Here is a 24,000-nt window from a genome sequence, read left to right as displayed (position 1 = left end):
TCGGTTTGTTGTGGTGGTTTGTTTTGAAAATTAGGTCTTTGCTGATTGTAAGTATTATTGGATACTTGTTGATTGCTAGGACCTTGTTGGTTGTTGTATGGAATATTTCGGTTATAATTCTGGTTTTGATTGTAAATCGGTCTTGGCGGTTGATAATTATTCTGATAATTATTTCCAGGCCTTTGGTTTATGTATGAAATATTCTCTCTTTGTTCCATTGTTAATTCAATACTGAGACAATCTTTTGTCAAATGTGGTCCTCCACACTGCTCACAACTAATTCGTATTGAGTGAATATCTTTAGTCATCTTTTCCATTCGTCTCTCTACAGCATCTATCTTTGCGGAAATGGAATCTAAGTCATGGCTAGAATCGGCTCTAGCTGCTTTAGATGATCTAATGATGTCTTTTTCTTGGTGCCACTCATGTGAGTGGGAAGCAGTATTATCAATAATTTTGTAAGCATCAGTTTCGGTTTTCTTCATAATAGAACCACCAGCTGCTATATCTATGTCTTTTCTTGTAGTGATGTCGCATCCTTGGTAGAATATTTGTACTATTTGACAGGTGTCTAAACCATGTTGCGGACATCCTCTTAACAACTTTCCATATCTTGTCCATGCCTCATATAGAGTTTCATTCGGTTTCTGTGTGAACGTAACAATTTCTGCTTGAAGTCTTACGGCTTTAGATGCAGGAAAGAATTGTTTAAGAAATTTGTCAACTAAAACATCCCATGTATCAATCGCCCCTTCAGGTAACGATTCTAACCAATCTTTGGCTTCCCCCTTTAAAGTCCAGGGAAATAACATGAGATATATCTGTTCATCCTCCACTTCTCGGATTTTAAATAGTGTGCAGATCCTATTAAAGGTACGTAGATGTTCATTTGGATCTTCCTTCGGCGCACCACTAAATTGACATTGATTAGTCACCATGTGTAGAATTTGTCCTTTGATTTCATAATCTGGCGCATTAATGTCTGCATGAGCAATTGCGTGACCTTGGCCAGTGCGTTTAGCTCTCATTCGGTCTTCCATACTTAAAGGTTCCAGATTCTCCATAATTGAATTTGTTGAATCGGTATCACTAGATGATTCTGATTTAATGGTTCGTTCCTCAACAATCTCTGTTTGAATGATTGGTGGCTCCGGAGGAAAGTTTAATGGTTCAGGATCTACGAACCGTTCCTGAATATTCTCCGGATTCTCAATTGTGAGGTCGGGTTCAAAAAATGGATTATCGGAAATTTGAACTGAAGTACTTGGTCGACTGGATGACGATTCTAAAGAAAAATCAACGGCGGTTATATTTGCTAAATGTCTTGATCTAGTTACAGGTGGTGAACGTACAAAAGGTGGTGAACGTCTTGCTCGGTGCATTCACTGAATATCCTATTAGTTTTAAAAAGGAAAGAAAAATTATAATAAGTTATCCAACCAATAGACTTTTCTGATTTTGCCCACGTTTCGAATAGCCAAAAGATGCAGCAGAGGGGCAGGATTCGTTTGGTCTCAATATAATTGAGGACTGTTTGGCTCCAATAACCCGGTCCACGTACAAATCCAACTATTACTACGAACCAGAAAATTTTGATGTCTATTAATTTAACCACTTAAAATAAATTTTCGTAATTTTAAGAAATTTAGATAAGAAGTAGAATAAAAATCTATGTCCTAAAACTAGAATAGCGAGAAATAAGAAAGAAAAAGAGTTCGTCGAAAAAGGTTGAAAAAGAAAAATGGTTGAAAAATAAAAGGTGACGGAAAAATAAAAGAAACTTATAAAACTTAAAAATACTTGACTAACCTAACCTTATTACTACAACTAACTTAAAATTATAATCGAAAATTAAAATTACTAATTGGAATGATAATTGATACATAGGTAAAAAGTCGTCTAAAAATATTAAAGCTTACAAGAAAAACTAAATCCCAAATGGAAATAACTTAAAAAGAAACTAAAACTTAAAAAGGCGTCGCAAAATTTTAAAGTACCTAAATCTTAGTCTAAAGAAAAAGCACTTAAGGAATTCTACGGCAAAGCCTAAAAATCTAGGAGTAAAAATAACTATAGCAAAAACTAAGTTTAAAATTAAATATGAGCGAAAAATACAAATATTATGCTACAACGATTAAAAAGGGACAAAATATAAAAATATACAAAAAGTTGTAAAAATTACAATTTTTATAAAAATATTATTTTTATATTATTTATTTAATAAAACTACTAATTTTACAATTTAATTAAACTAATTAATACTAAATACAAATTAATTAAAAAGTAAAAGTTAAAATAAAACTAATAATAATAATAATAATTATTAGGGTTAAATAATAATAATAATTAATAATTATTCGTAATTAATGCAGGATTAGGGCTTCCTGTTCGCGTGTCAGAGCAGCTCCGCGAGTTGCGGTAATTTATAAAGAAAACCCCGCGAGTCGCGGGGTTCAGAAATTCAGATGACAGCTTATAATTTCAACGCGTTTTTCTTTATTTATTTATTTATTTTTTTTTTCTGTTTTTTATATAAATAAAAGATATTTAAATAAAACTTATATTTTTTTATAAACTAAAATAAAAATAAAGAAACTTATAAAACTTTTAACAAACTCTTAAAAATATATAAATTTTTGTTTTTCTTTTTATATTTTCGAATTTTTAAAACGTATTTTTACAAAAGCGACTTTTAATAAAAGTAAAATAAAAATCTTTTTTTTTCTTTTTTTTATATTAGCGTTCCGCTTCCGGCTTTTAAGAGATTTCCCCGGCAGCGGCGCCAAAAATACTTGATGTCAAAGCTAAGGTATACGAAATAGTTTATATTTTACTAGGAAAAACTATTAAATACGATACAATTTTACACAAGATATTTATTTATTTAGAGAATGGATATACTTAAACCTTGCTACAACACTTATAGGCAGTGTACCTAATCGTACAGTAGTGTAGTTTTTAGTAAGTCCGGTTCGTTTCACAGGGAATCTTTTTTAAACAAAGCTCAACGCTATATTAGTTTACTTTTATAAAAATACAAACATATATATAAGTAATATTATTATTATAAAGGGGGGTTTTGCCGTTTAATGACCGGTTTGTCGATTTTAAAACTTTAGTCGCAGTTAAAACCTAATGTAAAATATTAAATAAATAAAAGACTTAAATTAAAACTTAAAGTAAATAACGATAATGAAATTGCGAATAATAAAAGTGCGATAAAATAAACTTGCGATAATTAAAAAGTACGATAATTAAAAGTGCGATTAAATAACAATAAATAAAAGTACGATAATTAGAAGTGCAATTAAATATAAAATAAAGGAAATTAAATATGAAATAAAAGAATTATGCTTATTTAAACTTCCGTAATCATGATGTTCGACGTGTTGATTTTAGTTTTATGCCCATGGGTTAATTGTCCTTTGTCCTGGATTATTTAATATGTCCGTCTGGTTTTTGTCCATAACAGTCCATCAGTCATAAATATAAAGTGAGTGTCCTCATCAAATTATTCTTATACCCGAAGTTAAATATTCCAACTAATTGGGGATTCGAATTGTAACAAGGTTTTAATACTTTGTTTAATGAATACACCAGGTTATCGACTGCGTGTAAACCAAGGTTTTACTACTTTGTTAACAATTACACCAATTACCCTTGAATGTAATTTCACCCCTATTTTAATTATTCTAGTGGCTATTAATCCATTCCCGTGTCCGGTTAAATGAACGATTATTCGTACATATAAATACCCCGCCCATCGTGTCCGATTGAGTGTATATGGTAATTTATAGGGACGCCCAATTGTAAATCTTTATATTAACATTAACAAACTATCATTTAGTTAAACAAATATAAAGCCCATTAATAGCCCATAGTCTAATTTCCACAAGTGTCGTTCTTTTGTCCAAACCCCAATTATGGTACAAAGCCCAATTACCCAATTTTAGTAATTAGCCCAACATCATGATTACTTCGTTTTAAATAAGCATAATAATAACTTAGCTACGAGACATTAATGTAAAAAGGTTGAACATAACTTACAATGATTAAAAATAGCGTAGCGTTACACGGACAGAATTTCGACTTACACCCTTACAATAATCGCTAACATACCCTTATTATTAGAATTATAATTAAAATTAAAATTAAAATTAAAATATAAATTATAAATATAAATATATCGTATGAATGAGGAGAAAAAAGATGATATTTTACGATCAGAATGCGCGAGCTTTATAGGGGGTTTCTGAATTTGGGGCTCCGCGACTCGCGGCCATTTTGGCCTTCAAACTCCGCGAGTCGCGGAGTTTGAAATTCCAGCTCACACTTTGGAGTCTTTCTCTGCCGACGGTTTTTATTTATAAATATAATATATATATAATTAATATAATTAATTATATATTATATTATATTTATATACATAGTTAACTTGTAATTTTTAGTCCGTTGCGTCGAGTGTTGAGAGTTGACTCTGGTCCCGGTTCCGGATTTTCGAACGTCCTTGCGTACAATTTAATATCTTGTACTTTGCGTTTTGAATCTTGTACTCTTGTAATTTCGAGACGTTTCTTATCAATAATTGGAATCTTTTTGATTGTCTTTTGTACTTTTGAGCTTTTTGGTCGTTTGCGTCTTCAATTCGTCGAATCTGTCTTTTGTCTTCACCTTTTATTATTTAAACGAATATCACTTGTAAATAGAACAATTGCAACTAAAAGCTTGTCTTTCTTGAGGAATAATGCTATGAAATATATGTTCGTTTTTAGCATTATCAGGTCTCCTTCCGAAATCAAGGGGTTAGTAAAATCCGTGGCTAACACTATCCAGACATCAAATCGCATGGTTGTGATCACCATGTTTTCCATCCTACCTGTCAGCTTTGTATTACGACATAAGCGCTCGATGTTTTAGATGAGCTTAGAAACATTCATGATACATTTCATGCATCCAGCTTACTGAAGGTGCCTGTGAGGCTAAACACACCATCTTTCCTTTTGTGGATATACATTCAGATGACATATTCCTGTTAATCAGAAACGAAATCAATTTGTTGACCTCTTAGGACAAGAGACTTAATTAACGGCATATACCTGTTCTCACTTTCATACGCCGAAGTACTTTTCAAGGTAAATAACTCACTTCTGAGCCACGAGACTCATGGAACTTTGATACGCTCCTCCTTATTTATATGCGGTACCATTGTTGGTTACTCCTTAAAATTTCGGGACGAAATTTTCTTTAACAGGTGGGTAATGTAACGACCCTGGTTTTTCCATCTTTAATTAATAATGATTATTATTAATGCTTGCGTGTTAATGAATGTATTTCTATACATTTACTTGTTATCATACATGACTTTTGATTGCCCGACACGTCTTTGTGACACACGAACTTTTCACGAATAATATTTCGGATATTATTTGCATTCATGATTAATTTTTATTAATCATTTTAATTAACTAAGGTTACTAGTTAATTACTTGGACTTTATTGGATTAATTTGTTAATTACTTGAACTTGGGCTTTTATTAATGTTAATGGACTTAGAAGCCCACCCTACACACTTAATGGACTAATTAGCCCATCTTTCATATAAGTATTACATTAAGGAATAAACTAGTTTAGTTGATAAAGGAAAGACTAGTTACTTGTTCCATTACAACTCTTTCCCATGCACACTCACTTTATTACCATTTTGAGACAAATACATGAAAGGAACTAGTGGGGTTTTCCCTCCCTTGACTCCCTTGGAAACCGTAGGTTTATGGGATGGGTGGGAGAGTTCTTTTTTTTTTAAATAATTACAAGTGATACTTCCTCATTTTTCACGCACTTCACTTTACTTCTCATTTTCTCTCAGGTTTTCTCTCATATTGTGAGTTCTTTCAAGGCTTTTCTTCCTCCTTTTTCTTGTTTAAAAACCGTAACATATGCACCCATAATCATCATCATTTGCTTGTTTTAATACTTGTTCTTTGTTGTTTTGGTTACTTGTTCTTAGTTGTTACTTACTTGCTAGTTGAAAGAATCAAACTTTCTAGTTTATTCTTCAATCCATCTTGTTTAATCAAAAACACAAAGAACCTAAGAGAATCAAGTTTATGTTTTGATTCTTCCATAAAACTTGTTAAAGAAAGTTCATGAGTTATAATCATACTTGTGATTCAAGTTTGTAAACTTAAAGTTTACATTCTTAAAGATCAAAGCCTTGGCTTGAATCTTTAAAGTATGAACAACCATGAACTTGTTACTTGTAGATTTAACTTATTTCTTCATTTTATGTACTTTAAAGTTGTGATTTGGTCAAGTATTACTAGTTAATCTTGATCTCATATTTCTTGAACTAAAGTTAACTTTATGATTTCAAGAACATGGAAGTATAACTTTCTAGTTATAACTTCATATGCTTGTGATGGATCTAAGTTCTATAGCTTATGGTCTACTTATTTTGTTATAAACAAAAGCTTGTAAGCTTACATACACTTTGCAAGATGAAAATCTAAGTTTTGTAGCTTATGGTTTCATTAAAGTAAAGATTCAAGTATTATTACTTAGGATTTAACTTAATAACTTTAGATCTAGACCTTTAGGTCTTGGATCTTCAAGATCTAACTAAGAACTATATTCTACATCTTAAGATCTTGATTAGTTAGTTTACTTTCAAGTTTGTAGTTCAATATTACCTTTATAGTTCATGTATGTGTCGGATCTAAGATTTTGATGTAACTTTGGTTCATCAAGCTACTTGCAACACTTAAATGAGTTGTGCTACATGTCTTAGACTTACACAAGTATTATGATGGTCAAACCTTGGTTGAGATGATGCAAACACATCAACGAGTTGTACACTTGAAGCTATATGCATCAAGGATGAGAACCGTGATAAGCGTCGAGCACCAAGAACCCACCGGAACCTACTGTTTACTGTTTTCTGGAACAGACCCGAATACCTGGGCTACTGTAAAGTATATTTTCAGTTAGCTCTGTTCGATTAGATAATTTTTCGTGTAAGACTCATCTTAATCCGAGTTACGGTTTAGGATTTATGGCCCTCCGATCGTCACTATGTCCTTTTAACGTTGTGCTGAAAATTCTGACCTACTCGCACTTAGACCGTCGCCACGGTCAAACGAAGACGAGTTTGCTTCTGGAATTTTTACCACAATTAGAGGACTCATATACGGAGCCATGGCCACTGGTATCACCTTATTTCAGTATGTATAGAGGCCGTGGTGACTGATTGAATCAGCCTTTGTTTTAAACTCTTTTCTAGAATGAAACTTACTTTACACCTTTTGTTTGATGATGAATGATGATGACCCTTAAGACCTAATTTACATACATTTAAACCTATTGGGAAGATTTACTAACTTAGTAATATTTGACTTAGGTTGAGGACGTTCCGGACCTACATACTTGCTTACTTCCCGACTCGACTTTACTACTACTTTATAACTGTGAGTTATAGCATCCCCTTTTACTTTAACTATTTTGGGAACTGAGAATACATGCACATTTTACGTTTTACATACTAGGCACGAGTACTTAAACTTATATATGCGTGGGTTATACAACGGCATAAACATTCCCTTTAGCTCGGTAACGTTTAGTCATTGGTTTTTGAACCGGTGAACGCGAATCTTAGATATGGATCCATAGGGTTTGACATCCCCACTCGGGCTAGTCGCGCTAGCATTTAACGAGTGTTTAATACTTCGCAAATATACGCACTTGCCAAGTGTACTTTCAGGGGGTGATATATTATTAAACGTTAAGTTAGTTACCGAGTGCCCACGGTTGAACATATACTTTATCATACTGTTTTGAAACGCTATTTGTAGCACTAAAATCTCGTGGCCTACCTTACATTACTGTTATACTTAAACTATAGCTCACCAACATTCGTGTTGACGTTTTTAAGCATGTTTTTCTCAGGTGCTTAAGGTTTGCTTGCTTCCGCTGTACTAGTCATGCTTTGTAGACACCCACTGCGTTTATTAGAGAGGTCACCGCATGAAACGTTATTTTGCATTCAAACATGATACTTTTGAACGATATATTTGTAACGACCTATGGGTCACGTACTATTACTTATGCTTGCTATTCGTAGAAGCATACTTTTGGGTTGTTAAACATTTGATGTTGGTTAAGACATCACTTTTATTATGAATGCAAACTCTTTTGAAACAGCATATAGTGTTTGACCTTGTAATGATCCTGTTGTCGATGGTCCGTACATGTTGATTTAGTATGGGGCATCACATTTGGTATCAGAGCTAGGTTGTAGGGAATTAGGTTGCATTAGTGAGTCTAAGACCGACCCGAGTAGGATTCACTAATAGGACTAATCTACAACTTGCTAGTTTACTTGTTTCTGCGGAACCTGCTGCATACTACTGTGATTCACTACTGCATGCCACTGCTTACTTCTACTGATGTATGAACTTACTGCATGCTACCGTTTCCTTTTACTGCTATGTAAACTCGTTGTATGCTTTTGCTTACTCTCGCTACTGCATGCTACTATCTGCTTTTAGCATGTTACTTCGGCATGATACTGTTACCATTGCCATGCTACGTGCTGCTGTAAACGATCTAGGCTGCTGTAACTGATATGCCTGATTACGTGCTGCTATGTAAAACGCTCAACGTACAAGTGATACTCCAAGATGTACAAAGTTCCTTAATGCATAAATGTAAGTGTATAAGTCAACAAGCACAAAGTACAATCAACCTAAACAAGTCATCCAAATTTCAAAGTACAACAAACTTTCAAGCTACAACAAACTTTCAATCTACAATTCAAAATGGGAATAGTGCTTTTCATCTACTATAAATACAACACCAAAACTTAATTCAAAACACACCTTCACAATCAATTCTATCAATCTTTCTCTGTAGTAATAATTAGTAGTATATATTAGTAGTATATTAGTTAGTTTGGGTTATTGTAACGCTTGAGTTACGGGTTTAAAAGTCGAAGTTCTATCCGTGTAACACTCCGCAATTAATGAACGCTGTAAGATATTTCTCCTTTTTAATTATGTTTGTTAACTAATTTGTTATTATGCTTATTTAACCCAAGTAGTTCTTATGTTTGACTAAAAATAGAAAATGGGTTGATTTAATTTGTATAACGATTAATATTTAGATAAAGAACGACCTTAAGGGAGATTGAGGTTTTAACTATTAATGGGTTTGGTAAAATAATTAAGTGACAACTTGTTAAATTACCACTATTTATAATTTACTATATGTATAAATAATCACATACGTTGACTGGACACGGAAGACGGGTTATTTATATATATGGTAAATTATTCATTGAAACGGACACGTGAATGGATTAATGGTTAAAAGACTAGTTAAAATTAAGGTGGGTTACATTCAGTGACAACTGGTGTAATTATTGACATACGTGACAACCGCGTCAAACCATCTAAATAGTAATTAGTTAGAATATTTAACTGTGGTTACAAGATAGAATGACGAGGACACTCGCATTTGATGCTTGTAATTATAGGACTGCGCTGGACAACTCCAGGTAGACATCTTAAATATTCTACGGGTGCAAGGAAAATTAACCCAGGATAAAAAAAAAAAGTAAAAGTCAAACATCGTAACTACGGAAGTTAAATAAGCATAATACTCTTTCATTGTATCTTCATCTAGTTTAGTTAAAGTAATATTTATTTACCGCAGTAATTTTATTTACTTCATTGCTATAATCTAGTTTAAATTTATTATCTTGTTGTTTAAATTAAAAAGAAAAGCTAAAAAGACAAACCGGTCATTAAACGGTAAAACCCCTTTTTTATAATAATAATAATACTACGATATTATATATATATATATATATATATATATATATATATATATATATATATATATAATAAATTTATATTATAAATAAATAACCGCTTAGCAGTCTCTGTGGAATGAACCGGACTTACTAAAACCTACACTACTCTACGATTACGTACACTGCCTATAGTGTTGTAGCAAGGTTTAGGTATATCCCATCCGTAAATTAATAAAACTTGTGTAATATTTCATCGTATTTCATATACATCGCTGCACACATCAGTTGCACCCAGCAACCGCACGGTTGAACTTGCATCCAGGTTAATATTTCGTGCGACCGCACGGTTACACACCTCTTTCAAATTTTTAAATTTTAAAGTGTATCCGTGTGATTTGGCAATCCACCCATACAGTTACAACTGCAACCGTGTATGATCTTCATGTAACCGTACGGATGCACAACAGAAACCTTAATTTTTGATTTTGTGTTTTTAATACTCGTGTTTGCAAAATTTTACATATTTTTCAGATTAAAGATGTCTGGAACTCCTCCTTCTACTGTTCCTACTACTAAGGGTACTGGCTCTAGTTCCGGTAGATGACGAGCTGGTTCGGAGAAAATATCGAAATCGAAACGTGTGACCAAGTCTCGATCTAAGAAAGCTATTGAGCACAACAACGAGCTTTAGGTGGGTGGCAACAACAACATGCTAGCTAATCTGAACAAGTCTAACTACTTGCCTGACTATCATGAGATTATGGACTTTCTGACTCAGTCCCGAATCTACAAGGCTATCTCATCCGATGTGCCTTTATACATCTCGCACTAGTGTGAATTCTAGAAATACGCTACACTGTCAAAGACAATGGAAGGTGATCATTGGATTGATGTGATTACTAGTAAGGTGCAAGGGAAGCCCATTGTTGTTACTGAGGGGTATATCTGAAGGCTGTGGAACTTTAATGATGCTGCTGATATGCGTAGCAGGTTGAATATGGGTTGAAGTCAAAGGTGCTAAAGTCGGGATTCTGTCCGACATTTAGATATTTGGCTCATGTGGTTATGCATTGTTTGAGCTCAAGGAGAGAAGGACATGATGAGCTGAATACGGTCATGCAATCTCTCATACTCGTACTGATTCTGAATCTTCCGTTCAATTTCTCCAGCATGATCTTTGACTACATGGTGGAGAACATGAAGTTCAAGTCTGATCCGTATTTGCTGTATCCTCGCTTTCTTCAGCTCATCATCAACTCTCAACAAGATGAACTTGTTAAGGATGATCAGGATCTCATCAAGTTGAACAAAATGACCGATGAGGTCGTCAGACGCATGATGTTTTATAAGGGAAAGTCTGCTCCTCCGAACCGTATGTTGTTTGGACATCTGCTGAAAGCCGATTATGTGGCTCGAAACCCGAGAATATGGAGGAATGAGGATAGTGACTTTGGTAAGGAGGATGTTGCTCTGGTTTTAACTGAGTCTGAAGATAAAGAGGATGATCAAGAAGCTGGTTTCACTCAGCTCGGACTGTTGATGATATGGAAAACTTTAGCTTGAATGATGAAGTTGAAGTTAATGAAAGTGGAGATATTTTGCTCTCTTTGAAATGGAGAGAGGTTGCTGATGATGAACCGATAAGAGGTAGGTTGAAGAGGACAAGGTATCACGTTAACAGGACCGATGTGTCTTCATCCGGTGCTGCTGCTCCTAATACTCAATCAACTACACTGAGACCTGCGGTTCAACCCACTAAAAACTCACAAGCACCTCCAGTTCAACCAACTCAACAGAAGACACAACAGGTTCCACCACCACCGATAGTACCAACTCAGGCTGGCAGCTCGACAGCTCTATCCGTTCCACAACTGAACAATCCTGATTTGGTGAGACTTCAGGCTACCGTGCTGAGTCTGGTGGATAAGTATGATAAGATAAAATCTCAGAATAAGGAGAAAAATAAGGTGGTTGGTGAGTTGGAAGCGAAGGTGAATTCTTTGACCACTGAGCTTGAGAAGTCGAGGAAGGAGGCTGCTGATTTGAAAGCTTTAACCGAGAAACAAGCTAGAAGGATCAGACGCATGGATCGTCGTGATCGTAACTTTAAGAATAAACTGGAGGCAGTTCCTCAAGATAATACCATTCCTCAAAAGCCTGAGCACATTGGGGATGATATGGTCTCCACTGAAAGTGAATTCTCCCCGGACTCATCTTCTGATGGTCCTGAGAACGTAAGTCAAATTCGTGAGGTACATGTCAGTAAACCTCTATCTTTTGATATTCATAAGTTAACTTATTTTCTAAACAATCAAGGTATCGTGATCAGCTCGCTTAACTAGGATGTCGAAGAGGGAGAAATTGTACATACGATGAGTGATGGGGAGGTACCTAGAATGTTTGGTATCGAGGTTGAGCAGTTGATTGCTTGCGAGAGAACGCCTAATCATGCGGGAACACATGAACATAGACATACATGGGATGATAATGCCGAGGAAGTCATCTGTAACGACCCTACTTTTTTCCATTATCTTTTACCGTTAATTATTTAACGACCGTTAACTGTTATTCGTGCCACGTCATTTCTATGACCTATATTATTATTTTTGTAATAATATATTAATTATTATGTGTTATATGAATATTTGTATTCATATCTTTAATTTTACGTTTCTACGTGTCGCGGATTTCTATCCGGCGAATCTTTTCGGTTTTCAAACCAACGGTCAAGCGTTTGGGCTTTTTAAATCCAATTTATTTTAAATATGATATTTTGATGTCATATGATTATATTTAGTGTTTATATATTTTATTCGTCGCGTATTTGTTATCTCTCCGAAAAATCAATCGCGTAGTAGCGTTTTCGCGTTTCGGGCTTCGATCGGGCGTTCGGGCTAAAAGCAATTACACATTTTATGAAATTGGCCCACAAAGGGGCCCACCCAACAAATTTTCGGCTGAACTTGGCCATACACCATCCCATTTTTCATTTTCCATTTCACTTTCATTTTATTAATTTTTCCCATTTTCTAATTCAAGACCTAAAACCTCTCACTTCATTTTTCTCTTATTTCTTCCTCCCTTTTTCTTTTTTTGAGCCGTCACCTACACAACACATCATCATCATCATCTTTTGATTTTCATCTTGAAGATTTGGGGCTTTTATCATTATCGGATTCTACACAACGATCTCTACGCGTTCATATTACTTGATTGTTGATTAGGGTATAAACCCTAACCCTAGATTTTCAATTTTTCAATTATTTTTCTGTTTTTATATGTTATATTGATAGTATGATACTTATATGTTATTGTATTGTTGATTGTATGCGTAGAAATGCTCGTTAACTCATGTTTTCGGTTTGATTAATTTGGGACAGCAGCATATTCGTTCATTTCTGATTATGAAACTGATATAAAAGTGAAATTAAAGTATCTAGATGAGTTCCTCTCATCAAGACATTAATTTTAGACTCCGGATTCATGTCGTTTCGATTCCCGGAGCCCTAAATATGATCAAAGTGGTATTTTGTTAAGATTGAAATGTGATTTTGGTATGAACCAGGTTTGGTCCGACTTTGTGACCATATTTGGTGACTTTAGGGTGTTTTAGTGTGTTAGGACTGATGGTGGGGCGAACTTTCATGTTCGGGTCATCTCAATCCGAGCCACGAATCACCCGTTGCGTCTAAAACACGATTTTGGTTGAATTGAAGTTCCAAGTAGTGAATTGGCTGTACATCACGACTTGTGGGCTGTTCATGGTGTGTTCTTGAGTGTACCAAAGTGTCAGGTGGTTTGCTTAGGCGGAGATATATGTAAGGCTCGCCGAAAACCGACACCCGGGGCTCAGGATACGACCCGATGAACTTTTGATTTAAAACTTGTGATTAATTATTAAACTTATGATATAAATAATGGATTTCATTATCATTTAATTACTTATGAAAAAAAAATAATTATTATTATTTACAACTTATGATATATATTTGTTATATCATTTAATTAATACTTATGATTTAATTAACATTTTAATTAAACATATGATTAATCATACTTCATTATTAATGGAAAATACTTATGATAAGTATTAAACTTATATTATGATACTACTATTATAAGACTTATAATAAGGATTAATTAATTATTTAATTATTATAAGGCTTAGTTATTATTTAATTATAATTTAATTATTAAATACTTATGATTTAATAATTATAATTAGAAACTTATGATATGATTAATAATTCATTATTAATTAATAATACTTATGATATGATTTAAAATTTATTATTAATTAATAATACTTACATTATGACTAATATTTAATTAATTAATTAAATACTTATGTTATATTAATTATATCATTTAAACTTATATTAACTTTAATAATTTATTTTAATTTAATTAAACTTATGTTATGACATGATTAGACATATCTAACTTTATTAAACGTTATAACTTACATTATTATTATAACTTACACTTTTAAAATTAACGTTGACTATGTTTGACCAAGGTTGACTTTTGAGTTGACTTTCAGTTGACTTTGACTTTCAGTTGACTTTTGTTGACTTTCTAAATAAGGAAACTTTCCTAACTTAAAACTTTCTAAAAATAGAAACTTTCAAAAATAGAAACTTTTCAAAAATAGAAACTTTCCAAAAATGGAAACCTGCTAAAAATAGAAACTTTCTAAAAATAGAAAGTGTGTGTCCGTAAGCTGTTTCGATCAAACCAATGCATGTTGAGTGTTGTTCTATGTCTACTTGCAACATGTACAATTGCTATCATACTAAGACTTGACCTAAGTTAGTTATTTATATCGACCTGCTTTATTTATAGGTCGGCGTTGTGATCATTCCTGATCACTTTACTTCATTTGCTGTTCGCATATTTGTGTGGTTACTTCGTTGCTATTAAGGTGAGTTATAGTCCCATTTTTCTATTTTAAATCTTTTGGGATTAGAATACATGCAATTTATTTATATTTTGGACACAAGTGAAAGTTGGTTAAATTATTCATTGTGAGTTGAACAAAAATATTCCCTAGTCTGGTAACTGTAATCACTGGTTTCTACTGGTGAACGCGAATCCTACGGATAGATCTATCGGGTTTGACAACCCCATTTCGAGCTAGTCGCGCTAGCAATTTATAATCGGAATGTTTAGTACTTTGTATTTAGTTGAAGATACACTTGTTCGGTGTATATTATTTATTGTGTTTGGCAAGGGTAAATAAATGGTTAAGTGGTTACCAGGTGGCTCACGAAAAATGGAATAATGTTTTATTATATGTTTTCTAGCATATAATTTTGTGGTCCAAAAAGGAGTTTTTATGTTTTCAAACATAAATTTTTACGGTTTAAATTAAATATTGTTTGCAGTATTAAACCTATAATTCACTCAACATTTTTGTTGACAGTTACTCGCATGTTTTATTCTCAGGTTCATGATTGATTGCTTCCGCTGTGCTTAGAGAGTCTGCATATTTATGATGGTAGTTTTTGTTAAACAATAACTAGCATTCTCTTTTGATACATTTAATAGTGGATGCTGTTGACTTTGTTTTGGTCAACTTTTGGATTAGTAATAATATATGGTTTTTTTCTAAACTTACATATTTTGATAGGTTTCCTTTATAGGAAATCATTTTTAAATAAAGAATGCAAGGTTATTTATTAAATTCATATAGAAGCTGTGGGATCAAGATAACGATGGTCGTCAAGTGTACTTTGACGGGTCGTTAAAGTTGGTATCAGAGCTCTGGTTGTAGGGAATTAGGCTGCATTGATGTCGTTACCCGAGTCAATAGGGTGCATTAGTGAGTCTAATCTACAGCCCGACCTATTATATATTATTATATGTGATTATTTGTATCGTATTGGTATGTATATTGTTATCATACATACATCTCTGTTAAGTTCTGAATCAGGGAGGAACTCCCATTCTGATTTAAACGTATTCTCCGACTCATGCGAGTTTATCTTTATAAAAACACCTCGGTTGGTGAAACCGAGGGATGTCATTCTTGACTTCTGGAATTCTCGACATTTCTATGTCATCTATTATGGTTATGTATATACCGTTTGAGTTATATTACGCGAGATGTCATTCTTGACTTCTAAATGCTCGACATTTCAATGTCAGCTATTATGTTTAGGTATATAACATTCTTGTTATATTACGTGCCTTTGTGCCGTTGTGCCTATGTGCTATGGTTTTTGAACCGGAAGACGTCATTCTTGACTTTTAGAGATTTTTAGCACTTCGAAGACATTTCTATGTCATCGTTACTCCTATTTGTTACTTATGATGTTTTGTCTCTTGTACTATCCTTAGCACGTTGTTTAAGAAAATGTTTTAGAGAAATTTTGTGGAAATCCAAGATTGATCGCGTGTCCTGACCTTATGTAGTGCTATTGGAATGGAGATATGAATAAGTGAAATATAATGGCGTCAGGCCAACGTGATTATATTACGTTAATTCATAAAGAAGTCCCAATATTGTGACATGAGGAATAGAAAGCAAGTCAAAGAAAATTTTTACACTACTCATTCAGAAATTCCAATGTATTACATGGGTAGGGAAGATATTCATTATCTTATTTGTTGATATACGAGGAGCGCGTCTTAACTAGATAATCTATCTCATGCTCTACCCTTTCATAACTCGCTTGTTAGCAATAGCTTCGCTCGGGAACAGTTTTGGCTCAAGGACTTATGTCCTGATAATAGTCAAAACAACATTTAACTCATTGGTTTTCATGACCTCGTAACATTTGTTGGTCAAATGTCGCACGACGATTCAGGTCATTTACTCGATCTTTCACAATCTTACTTCAACTTGTAACCTCTGAAATACACAGATACTCTGTTTATCATCGGGAGTTTTACACATTTGTTTAATTGGGCGGTTCTCACGGGATTTATGGGTGAATAGAAGTAATGAAATATTTCGTCATGTATACAATTTATAAAAATCATATATGTATATATGGATTCAAATGAATAAATTTACCCTTACCTATTTTGGCTAGTATATACTAAATTATACCTACAAAATTATTTTAAGACCACTCATTTATTGAGCTGTTTTAACTAAGTCAATTTGTTTTATATAAAATGGTACACGTTGTACATACTTCTAAATTTACTAAGAACTTCGTTTCGTTTATGTTGTCACATCAAACATTTAAAGCTTTTTCAAAACTCCTTTGATTGATTTTATCAAATTTTCGCATTACCCTACAGAGTGTTTGGATCACAGTTTTTCTCATCCTCCGTTTAAGGATGAAACTTACCCTTGAGTTCATTGATAGAAACTCTTACACCACTTTGGATTCCGGTTTTACAAAATTTGTAGGAAAGTCTTTGCGCTCATAAAATTTTCCCCTATTAAGATTGGACATGGCCGAAACGCAGACCGATAAATCAATTTTCTGGGGTGCATTCGGTGGTCATCCTATTGTAGAAAAGGCGCTAGGTGGGTTTCTACCCCAACTGTTGTTATAGTGGGTATCATGGATATATATTTCACTAGACCGTTTGAGGAGTTTCTACTCTCAATATTCACTGTCAACCACAACACCCTCATAAACATCAATCCTAGGATTCAATACTTTGAGGTGCACGAAATTATTTTTGGAGATTCATCTCACCTGGAGGCGGCCATTATTTATAACCCATGATTCGCGTTCTTTTTATCCGCACATAAATTTAAGAATATGGATGAATCCTAGATTTCCTCGCTCATTGTACAAGGAAGTACACTCTCGTTGAAATATCACACCTTTCGTACGTCTTCCTTTCGGAAATGTAATGAAAATTTACTTTGAAATCCATGATCCTCGTTATCTCCTTTGAGAGAATTGCCTTAAATATCTATGCCACTTATGTGACTACTCCATATATTTCTTCCTTCATTGTTGCAACTATATTTCATTCATCCCAGTTCGTCCCCTTGGGGAGCTTCTGTTTTGTTTGTTAAGAAGAAGAGTGGATCGTTCCGATGGTGTATTGATTATCGTGAATTGAACAAGCTTACTGTTAAAAACTGTTACCCTCTTCCGAGAATCGATGATCTATTCGATCAGCTTCAAGGTTCGTCTGTTTATTCTAAGATTGATCTTCGTTCCGGCTATCATCAGTTGCGTGTTAAAGAATCTGATGTTCCGAAAACTGCTTTTCGCACCCGTTATGGTCACTTTGAATTCCTTGTTATGCCGTTCAGATTGACAAATGCACCTGCTGTGTTCATGGACCTCATGAATTGTGTGTGTAGACCCTATCTGGATAAATTCGTTATTGTTTTCATCGACGACATCCCTATTTATTCTAAGAATGATGAAGAGCACGAAGAACATTTGAAGTTACTGCTTGATTTATTGAGAAAAGAAGAGTTGTACGCTAAGTTCTCTAAGTGTGCTTTCTAGTTAAGAGAAGTTCAATTCCTTGGACATATTGTTAGTGAACAGGGAATACAAGTTGATCCTGCTAAAATTAAGGTGATTGAAAGGTGGAAAATTCCGAAAACTCCTACTCAGATTCGTCAGTTTCTAGGGTTGGCAGGTTACTATAGAAGGTTCATTCAAGATTTCTCTCGTATAGCGAAACCTCTGACTGCTTTAACGCACAAGGGGAACAAGTATAAGTGGAAGGATGAACAAGAGACTGCTTTTCAGATTTAGAAGATTAAGTTGACTACTGCTCCGATATTGATACTACCTGATGATAATGATGATTTTGTTTTTTTTATTGTGATGCTTCGCGTCAAGGCTTTGGTTGTGTTTTGATGCAACGAAAGAAAGTCATCGCTTATGCGTCACGTCAGTTGAAGATCCATGAACAAAATTATACAACCCATGATTTAGAATTTGGAGCTGTTGTGTTTGCACTTAAGAATTGGAGACATTACTTATATAGAGGCAAATGTACTGTGTACACTAATCAAAAAAGTCTTCAACATATCCTTGATCAGAAACAGTCGAATATGAGGCAACGAAGATGGATTGAGACGTTGAACGATTATGATTGTGAACTTTTATATCATCCGGGGAAGGCTAATGTTGTGGCCGATACATTAAGTCGTAAAGAGAGGACTGAACCTCATAGGTTTAGGGCCTTAAATATGACCATTCGAACAAACCTTGCAAGGCAGATTCTTGCAGCTCAATAAGAAGCCTTGAAGGAGGAGAATTTTATAACGGGAAGGTCCGAGGCTTGAGTAAACAGTTAGAGGTACGAACCGATGGTACTAGGTATTTTACGGGACGCCTTTGGGTTCCGAAGTTTGGTGATCTGCGACAACTTGTTCTAGAGGAGGCTCATAAGTCTAGGTACTCTATTCATCCTGATTCAGGAAAAATGTATCATGATCTTAAGGAGCTGTATTGGTGGCCTTATTTGAAGGCTGATGTGGCTACGTATGTGGCTAAGTGTTTGACCTGTGCTAAGGTTAAAGCTGAACATCAGAACCGTCAGGACTTTTGGTGCAACCTGAAATTCCCGAGTGGAAGTGGGAAGGTATTACTACGGATTTTATTACGAAACTACCGGGAGCTGTGGGTGGTTATGATACCATTTGGGTTATTGTTGACCGACTCATAAAGTTAGCTCATTTCTTTCCGATTAAGGAAACAGATTCGATGGAGAAGCTTACTCGTTTGTATTTGAAGGGAATTGTTTCAAGACAGGGTGTTCCTGTATATACTATTCCAGACCGAGACAGTCGATTTACATAGAGGTTTTGGCAATCCTTACAGGAAGCTTTGAGAACAAAGTTTGGATATGAGCACCGCTTATCATCCACAGTCAGATGGTTAGAGTGAAAGGACCATTCAAACGTTAGAAGACATGTTACGAGCGTGTCTTATTGATTTTGGTAATGGGTGGGATAGATATTTGCCGCTAGCTAAATTTTTTTATAACAACAGTTATCATGCAAGTATTATAGCCGCACCGTTTGATGCTCTGTATGGTAGAAAGTGTAGGTCTCCTATCTGTTGGAATGAGGTTGGGGATGCTCAACTCACAGGTCCAGAAATTATTCATGAGACTACCGAGAAGATCGTATAGATCAAAGGAAGGTTAAGAATCTCCAGGAGTCGACAAAAGAGTTATGCCGAGTTTAGAAGAAAAGATTTAGGATTTCAAGTTGGTGATCTTTTCGTGTTAAAGGTATCACTCTGGAAGGGTGTGGTACAATTTGGTAAGAGAGGAAAGTTGAATCCTAGTTTTGTTGGACCGTTTGAGATTATTGAGAGAGTTGGACCCGTGACTTATCGTTTGAAATTGCCACAAGAACTCAATGCTGTTCATGACGTTTATCATGTATCGAATTTGAAGAAGTGTTTGGCCGAGGCTGATAAGACTATTCCTCTGGAGGAACTTCGTGTTGATAAGCAACTATATTTTATTGAGGAACCTGTTGAAATTATGGATCGAGAGGTTAAGACTCTTAAGCAGAGTAGAATTCCTATTGTTCAAGTTAGATGGAACGTCAGACGCGATCCCGAGTTCACTTGGGAGCGTGAAGGTCAGATGAGGCAGAAGTACCCGCATTTGTTCCCAAATGACGAGGAAACCCCTGCACCTGCTTAAATTTCGGGACGAAATTTCCGTAACGGGAAGGTACTGTAACGACCCTACTTTTTTCCATTATCTTTTACCGTTAATTATTTAACGACCGTTAACTGTTATTTGTGCCACGTCATTTCTATGACCTATATTATTATTTTTGTAATAATATATTAATTATTATGTGTTATATGAATATTTGTATTCATATCTTTAATTGTACGTTTCTACGTGTCGCGGATTTCTATCCGGCGAATCTTTTCGGTTTTCAAACCAACGGTCAAGCTTTTGGGCTTTTTAAATCCAATTTATTTTAAATATGATATTTTGATGTCATATGATTATATTTAGTGTTTATATATTTTATTCGTCGCGTATTTGTTATCTCTCCGAAAAATCAATCGCGTAGTAGCGTTTTCGCGTTTCGGGCTTCGATCGGGCGTTCGGGCTAAAAGCAATTACACATTTTATGAAATTGGCCCACTAAGGGGCCCACCCAACAAATTTTCGGCTGAACTTGGCCATACACCATCCCATTTTTCATTTTCCATTTCACTTTCATTTTATTAATTTTTCCCATTTTCTAATTCAAGACCTAAAACCTCTCACTTCATTTTTCTCTTATTTCTTCCTCCCTTTTTCTTTTTTTGAGCCGTCACCTACACAACACATCATCATCATCATCTTTTGATTTTCATCTTGAAGATTTGGGGCTTTTATCATTATCGGATTCTACACAACGATCTCTACGCGTTCATATTACTTGATTGTTGATTAGGGTATAAACCCTAACCCTAGATTTTCAATTTTTCAATTATTTTTCTGTTTTTATATGTTATATTGATAGTATGATACTTATATGTTATTGTATTGTTGATTGTATGCGTAGAAATGCTCGTTAACTCATGTTTTCGGTTTGATTAATTTGGGACAGCAGCATATTCGTTCATTTCTGATTATGAAACTGATATAAAAGTGAAATTAAAGTATCTAGATGAGTTCCTCTCATTAAGACATTAATTTTAGACTCCGGATTCATGTCGTTTCGATTCCCGGAGCCCTAAATATGATCAAAGTGGTATTTTGTTAAGATTGAAATGTGATTTTGGTATGAACCAGGTTTGGTCCGACTTTGTGACCATATTTGGTGACTTTAGGGTGTTTTAGTGTGTTAGGACTGATGGTGGGGCGAACTTTCATGTTCGGGTCATCTCAATCCGAGCCACGAATCACCCGTTGCGTCTAAAACACGATTTTGGTTGAATTGAAGTTCCAAGTAGTGAATTGGCTGTACATCACGACTTGTGAGCTGTTCATTTTGTGTTCTTGAGTGTACCAAAGTGTCGGGTGGTTTGCTTAGGCGGAGATATATGTAAGGCTCGCCGAAAACCGACACCCGGGGCTCAGGATACGACCCGATGAACTTTTGATTTAAAACTTGTGATTAATTATTAAACTTATGATATAAATAATGGATTTCATTATCATTTAATTACTTATGAAAAAAAAAATTATTATTATTTACAACTTATGATATATATTTGTTATATCATTTAATTAATACTTATGATTTAATTAACATATGATTAATGATACTTCATTATTAATGGAAAATACTTATGATAAGTATTAAACTTATATTATGATACTACTATTATAAGACTTATAATAAGGATTAATTAATTATTTAATTATTATAAGGCTTAGTTATTATTTAATTATAATTTAATTATTAAATACTTATGATTTAATAATTATAATTAGAAACTTATGATATGATTAATAATTCATTATTAATTAATAATACTTATGATATGATTTAAAATTTATTATTAATTAATAATACTTACATTATGACTAATATTTAATTAATTAATTAAATACTTATGTTATATTAATTATATCATTTAAACTTATATTAACTTTAATAATTTATTTTAATTTAATTAAACTTATGTTATGACATGATTAGACATATCTAACTTTATTAAACGTTATAACTTACATTATTATTATAACTTACACTTTTAAAATTAACGTTGACTATGTTTGACCAAGGTTGACTTTTGAGTTGACTTTCGGTTGACTTTGACTTTCAGTTGACTTTTGTTGACTTTCTAAATAAGGAAACTTTCCTAACTTAAAACTTTCTAAAAATAGAAACTTTCCAAAAATAGAAACTTTTCAAAAATAGAAACTTTCCAAAAATGGAAACCTGCTAAAAATAGAAACTTTCTAAAAATAGAAAGTGTGTGTCCGTAAGCTGTTTCGATCAAACCGATGCATGTTGAGTGTTGTTCTATGTCTACTTGCAACATGTACAATTGCTATCATACTAAGACTTGACCTAAGTTAGTTATTTATATCGACCTGCTTTATTTATAGGTCGGCGTTGTGATCATTCCTGATCACTTTACTTCATTTGCTGTTCGCATATTTGTGTGGTTACTTCGTTGCTATTAAGGTGAGTTATAGTCCCATTTTTCTATTTTAAATCTTTTGGGATGAGAATACATGCAATTTATTTATATTTTGGACACAAGTGAAAGTTGGTTAAATTATTCATTGTGAGTTGAACAAAAATATTCCCTAGTCTGGTAACTGTAATCACTGGTTTCTACTGGTGAACGCGAATCCTACGGATAGATCTATCGGGTTTGACAACCCCATTTCGAGCTAGTCGCGCTAGCAATTTATAATCGGAATGTTTAGTACTTCGTATTTAGTTGAAGATACACTTGTTCGGTGTATATTATTTATTGTGTTTGGCAAGGGTAAATAAATGGTTAAGTGGTTACCAGGTGGCTCACGAAAAATGGAATAATGTTTTATTATATGTTTTCTAGCATATAATTTTGTGGTCCAAAAAGGAGTTTTTATGTTTTCAAACATAAATTTTTACGGTTTAAATTAAATATTGTTTGCAATATTAAACCTATAATTCACTCAACATTTTTGTTGACAGTTACTCGCATGTTTTATTCTCAGGTTCATGATTGATTGCTTCCGCTGTGCTTAGAGAGTCTGCATATTTATGATGGCAGTTTTTGTTAAACAATAACTAGCATTCTCTTTTGATACATTTAATAGTGGATGCTGTTGACTTTGTTTTGGTCAACTTTTGGATTAGTAATAATATATGGTTTTTTTCTAAACTTACATATTTTGATAGGTTTCCTTTATAGGAAATCATTTTTAAATAAAGAATGCAAGGTTATTTATTAAATTCATATAGAGTTATGATCAAGCTGTGGGACCAAGATAACGATGGTCGTCAAGTGTACTTTGACGGGTCGTTAAATCATCATTGAAGATGCTTCTGATGAAGTGGGTTCTGTAAATGAGGCGGAAGAGGAAGACTTGCCAGAGTTTGCCGATCTGTTTAAACAACAAAGTGATGAAGTTTTGAATAGAAAGGTTGATGAGATTCGAACTGCTAAGGAGGGTGAGTCTTCGGGTGTAAAGAAGGATGGTGAGAATCTTAATACGGTAAATAAACAAAAGAATCAAGAATGGAGAGAATATCAGAAAACAACCAAGTCCTGGTTTAAGAAACTACCGCTGGAGCCGAAGTATATAATGTTTTATGATAGAACGGCAAAGGTTACTGGTGG

General features: G+C 34.0%; 1 protein-coding gene across 1 annotated transcript in view; it reads left to right on the top strand.

Annotated features, from left to right (window-relative positions):
* The window catches only part of LOC139871114 (uncharacterized mitochondrial protein AtMg00810-like), a 34,664-nt gene extending 24,252 nt beyond the window's left edge, over positions 1-10,412 (top strand). The window contains exon 2 of the mRNA XM_071858851.1: positions 10,340-10,412. Coding sequence (XP_071714952.1) covers positions 10,340-10,412 — 73 coding nt within the window. The remainder of the gene's footprint in view (positions 1-10,339) is intronic.
* Positions 10,413-24,000: the final 13,588 nt, after the last annotated feature.

Source organism: Rutidosis leptorrhynchoides, chromosome 10 (genome assembly GCF_046630445.1).
Source record: "Rutidosis leptorrhynchoides isolate AG116_Rl617_1_P2 chromosome 10, CSIRO_AGI_Rlap_v1, whole genome shotgun sequence".
Lineage (NCBI taxonomy): Eukaryota > Viridiplantae > Streptophyta > Magnoliopsida > Asterales > Asteraceae > Rutidosis > Rutidosis leptorrhynchoides.
Note: the sequence above shows the minus strand (reverse complement) of the source record. Positions and strands in the feature narration are given on the sequence as shown.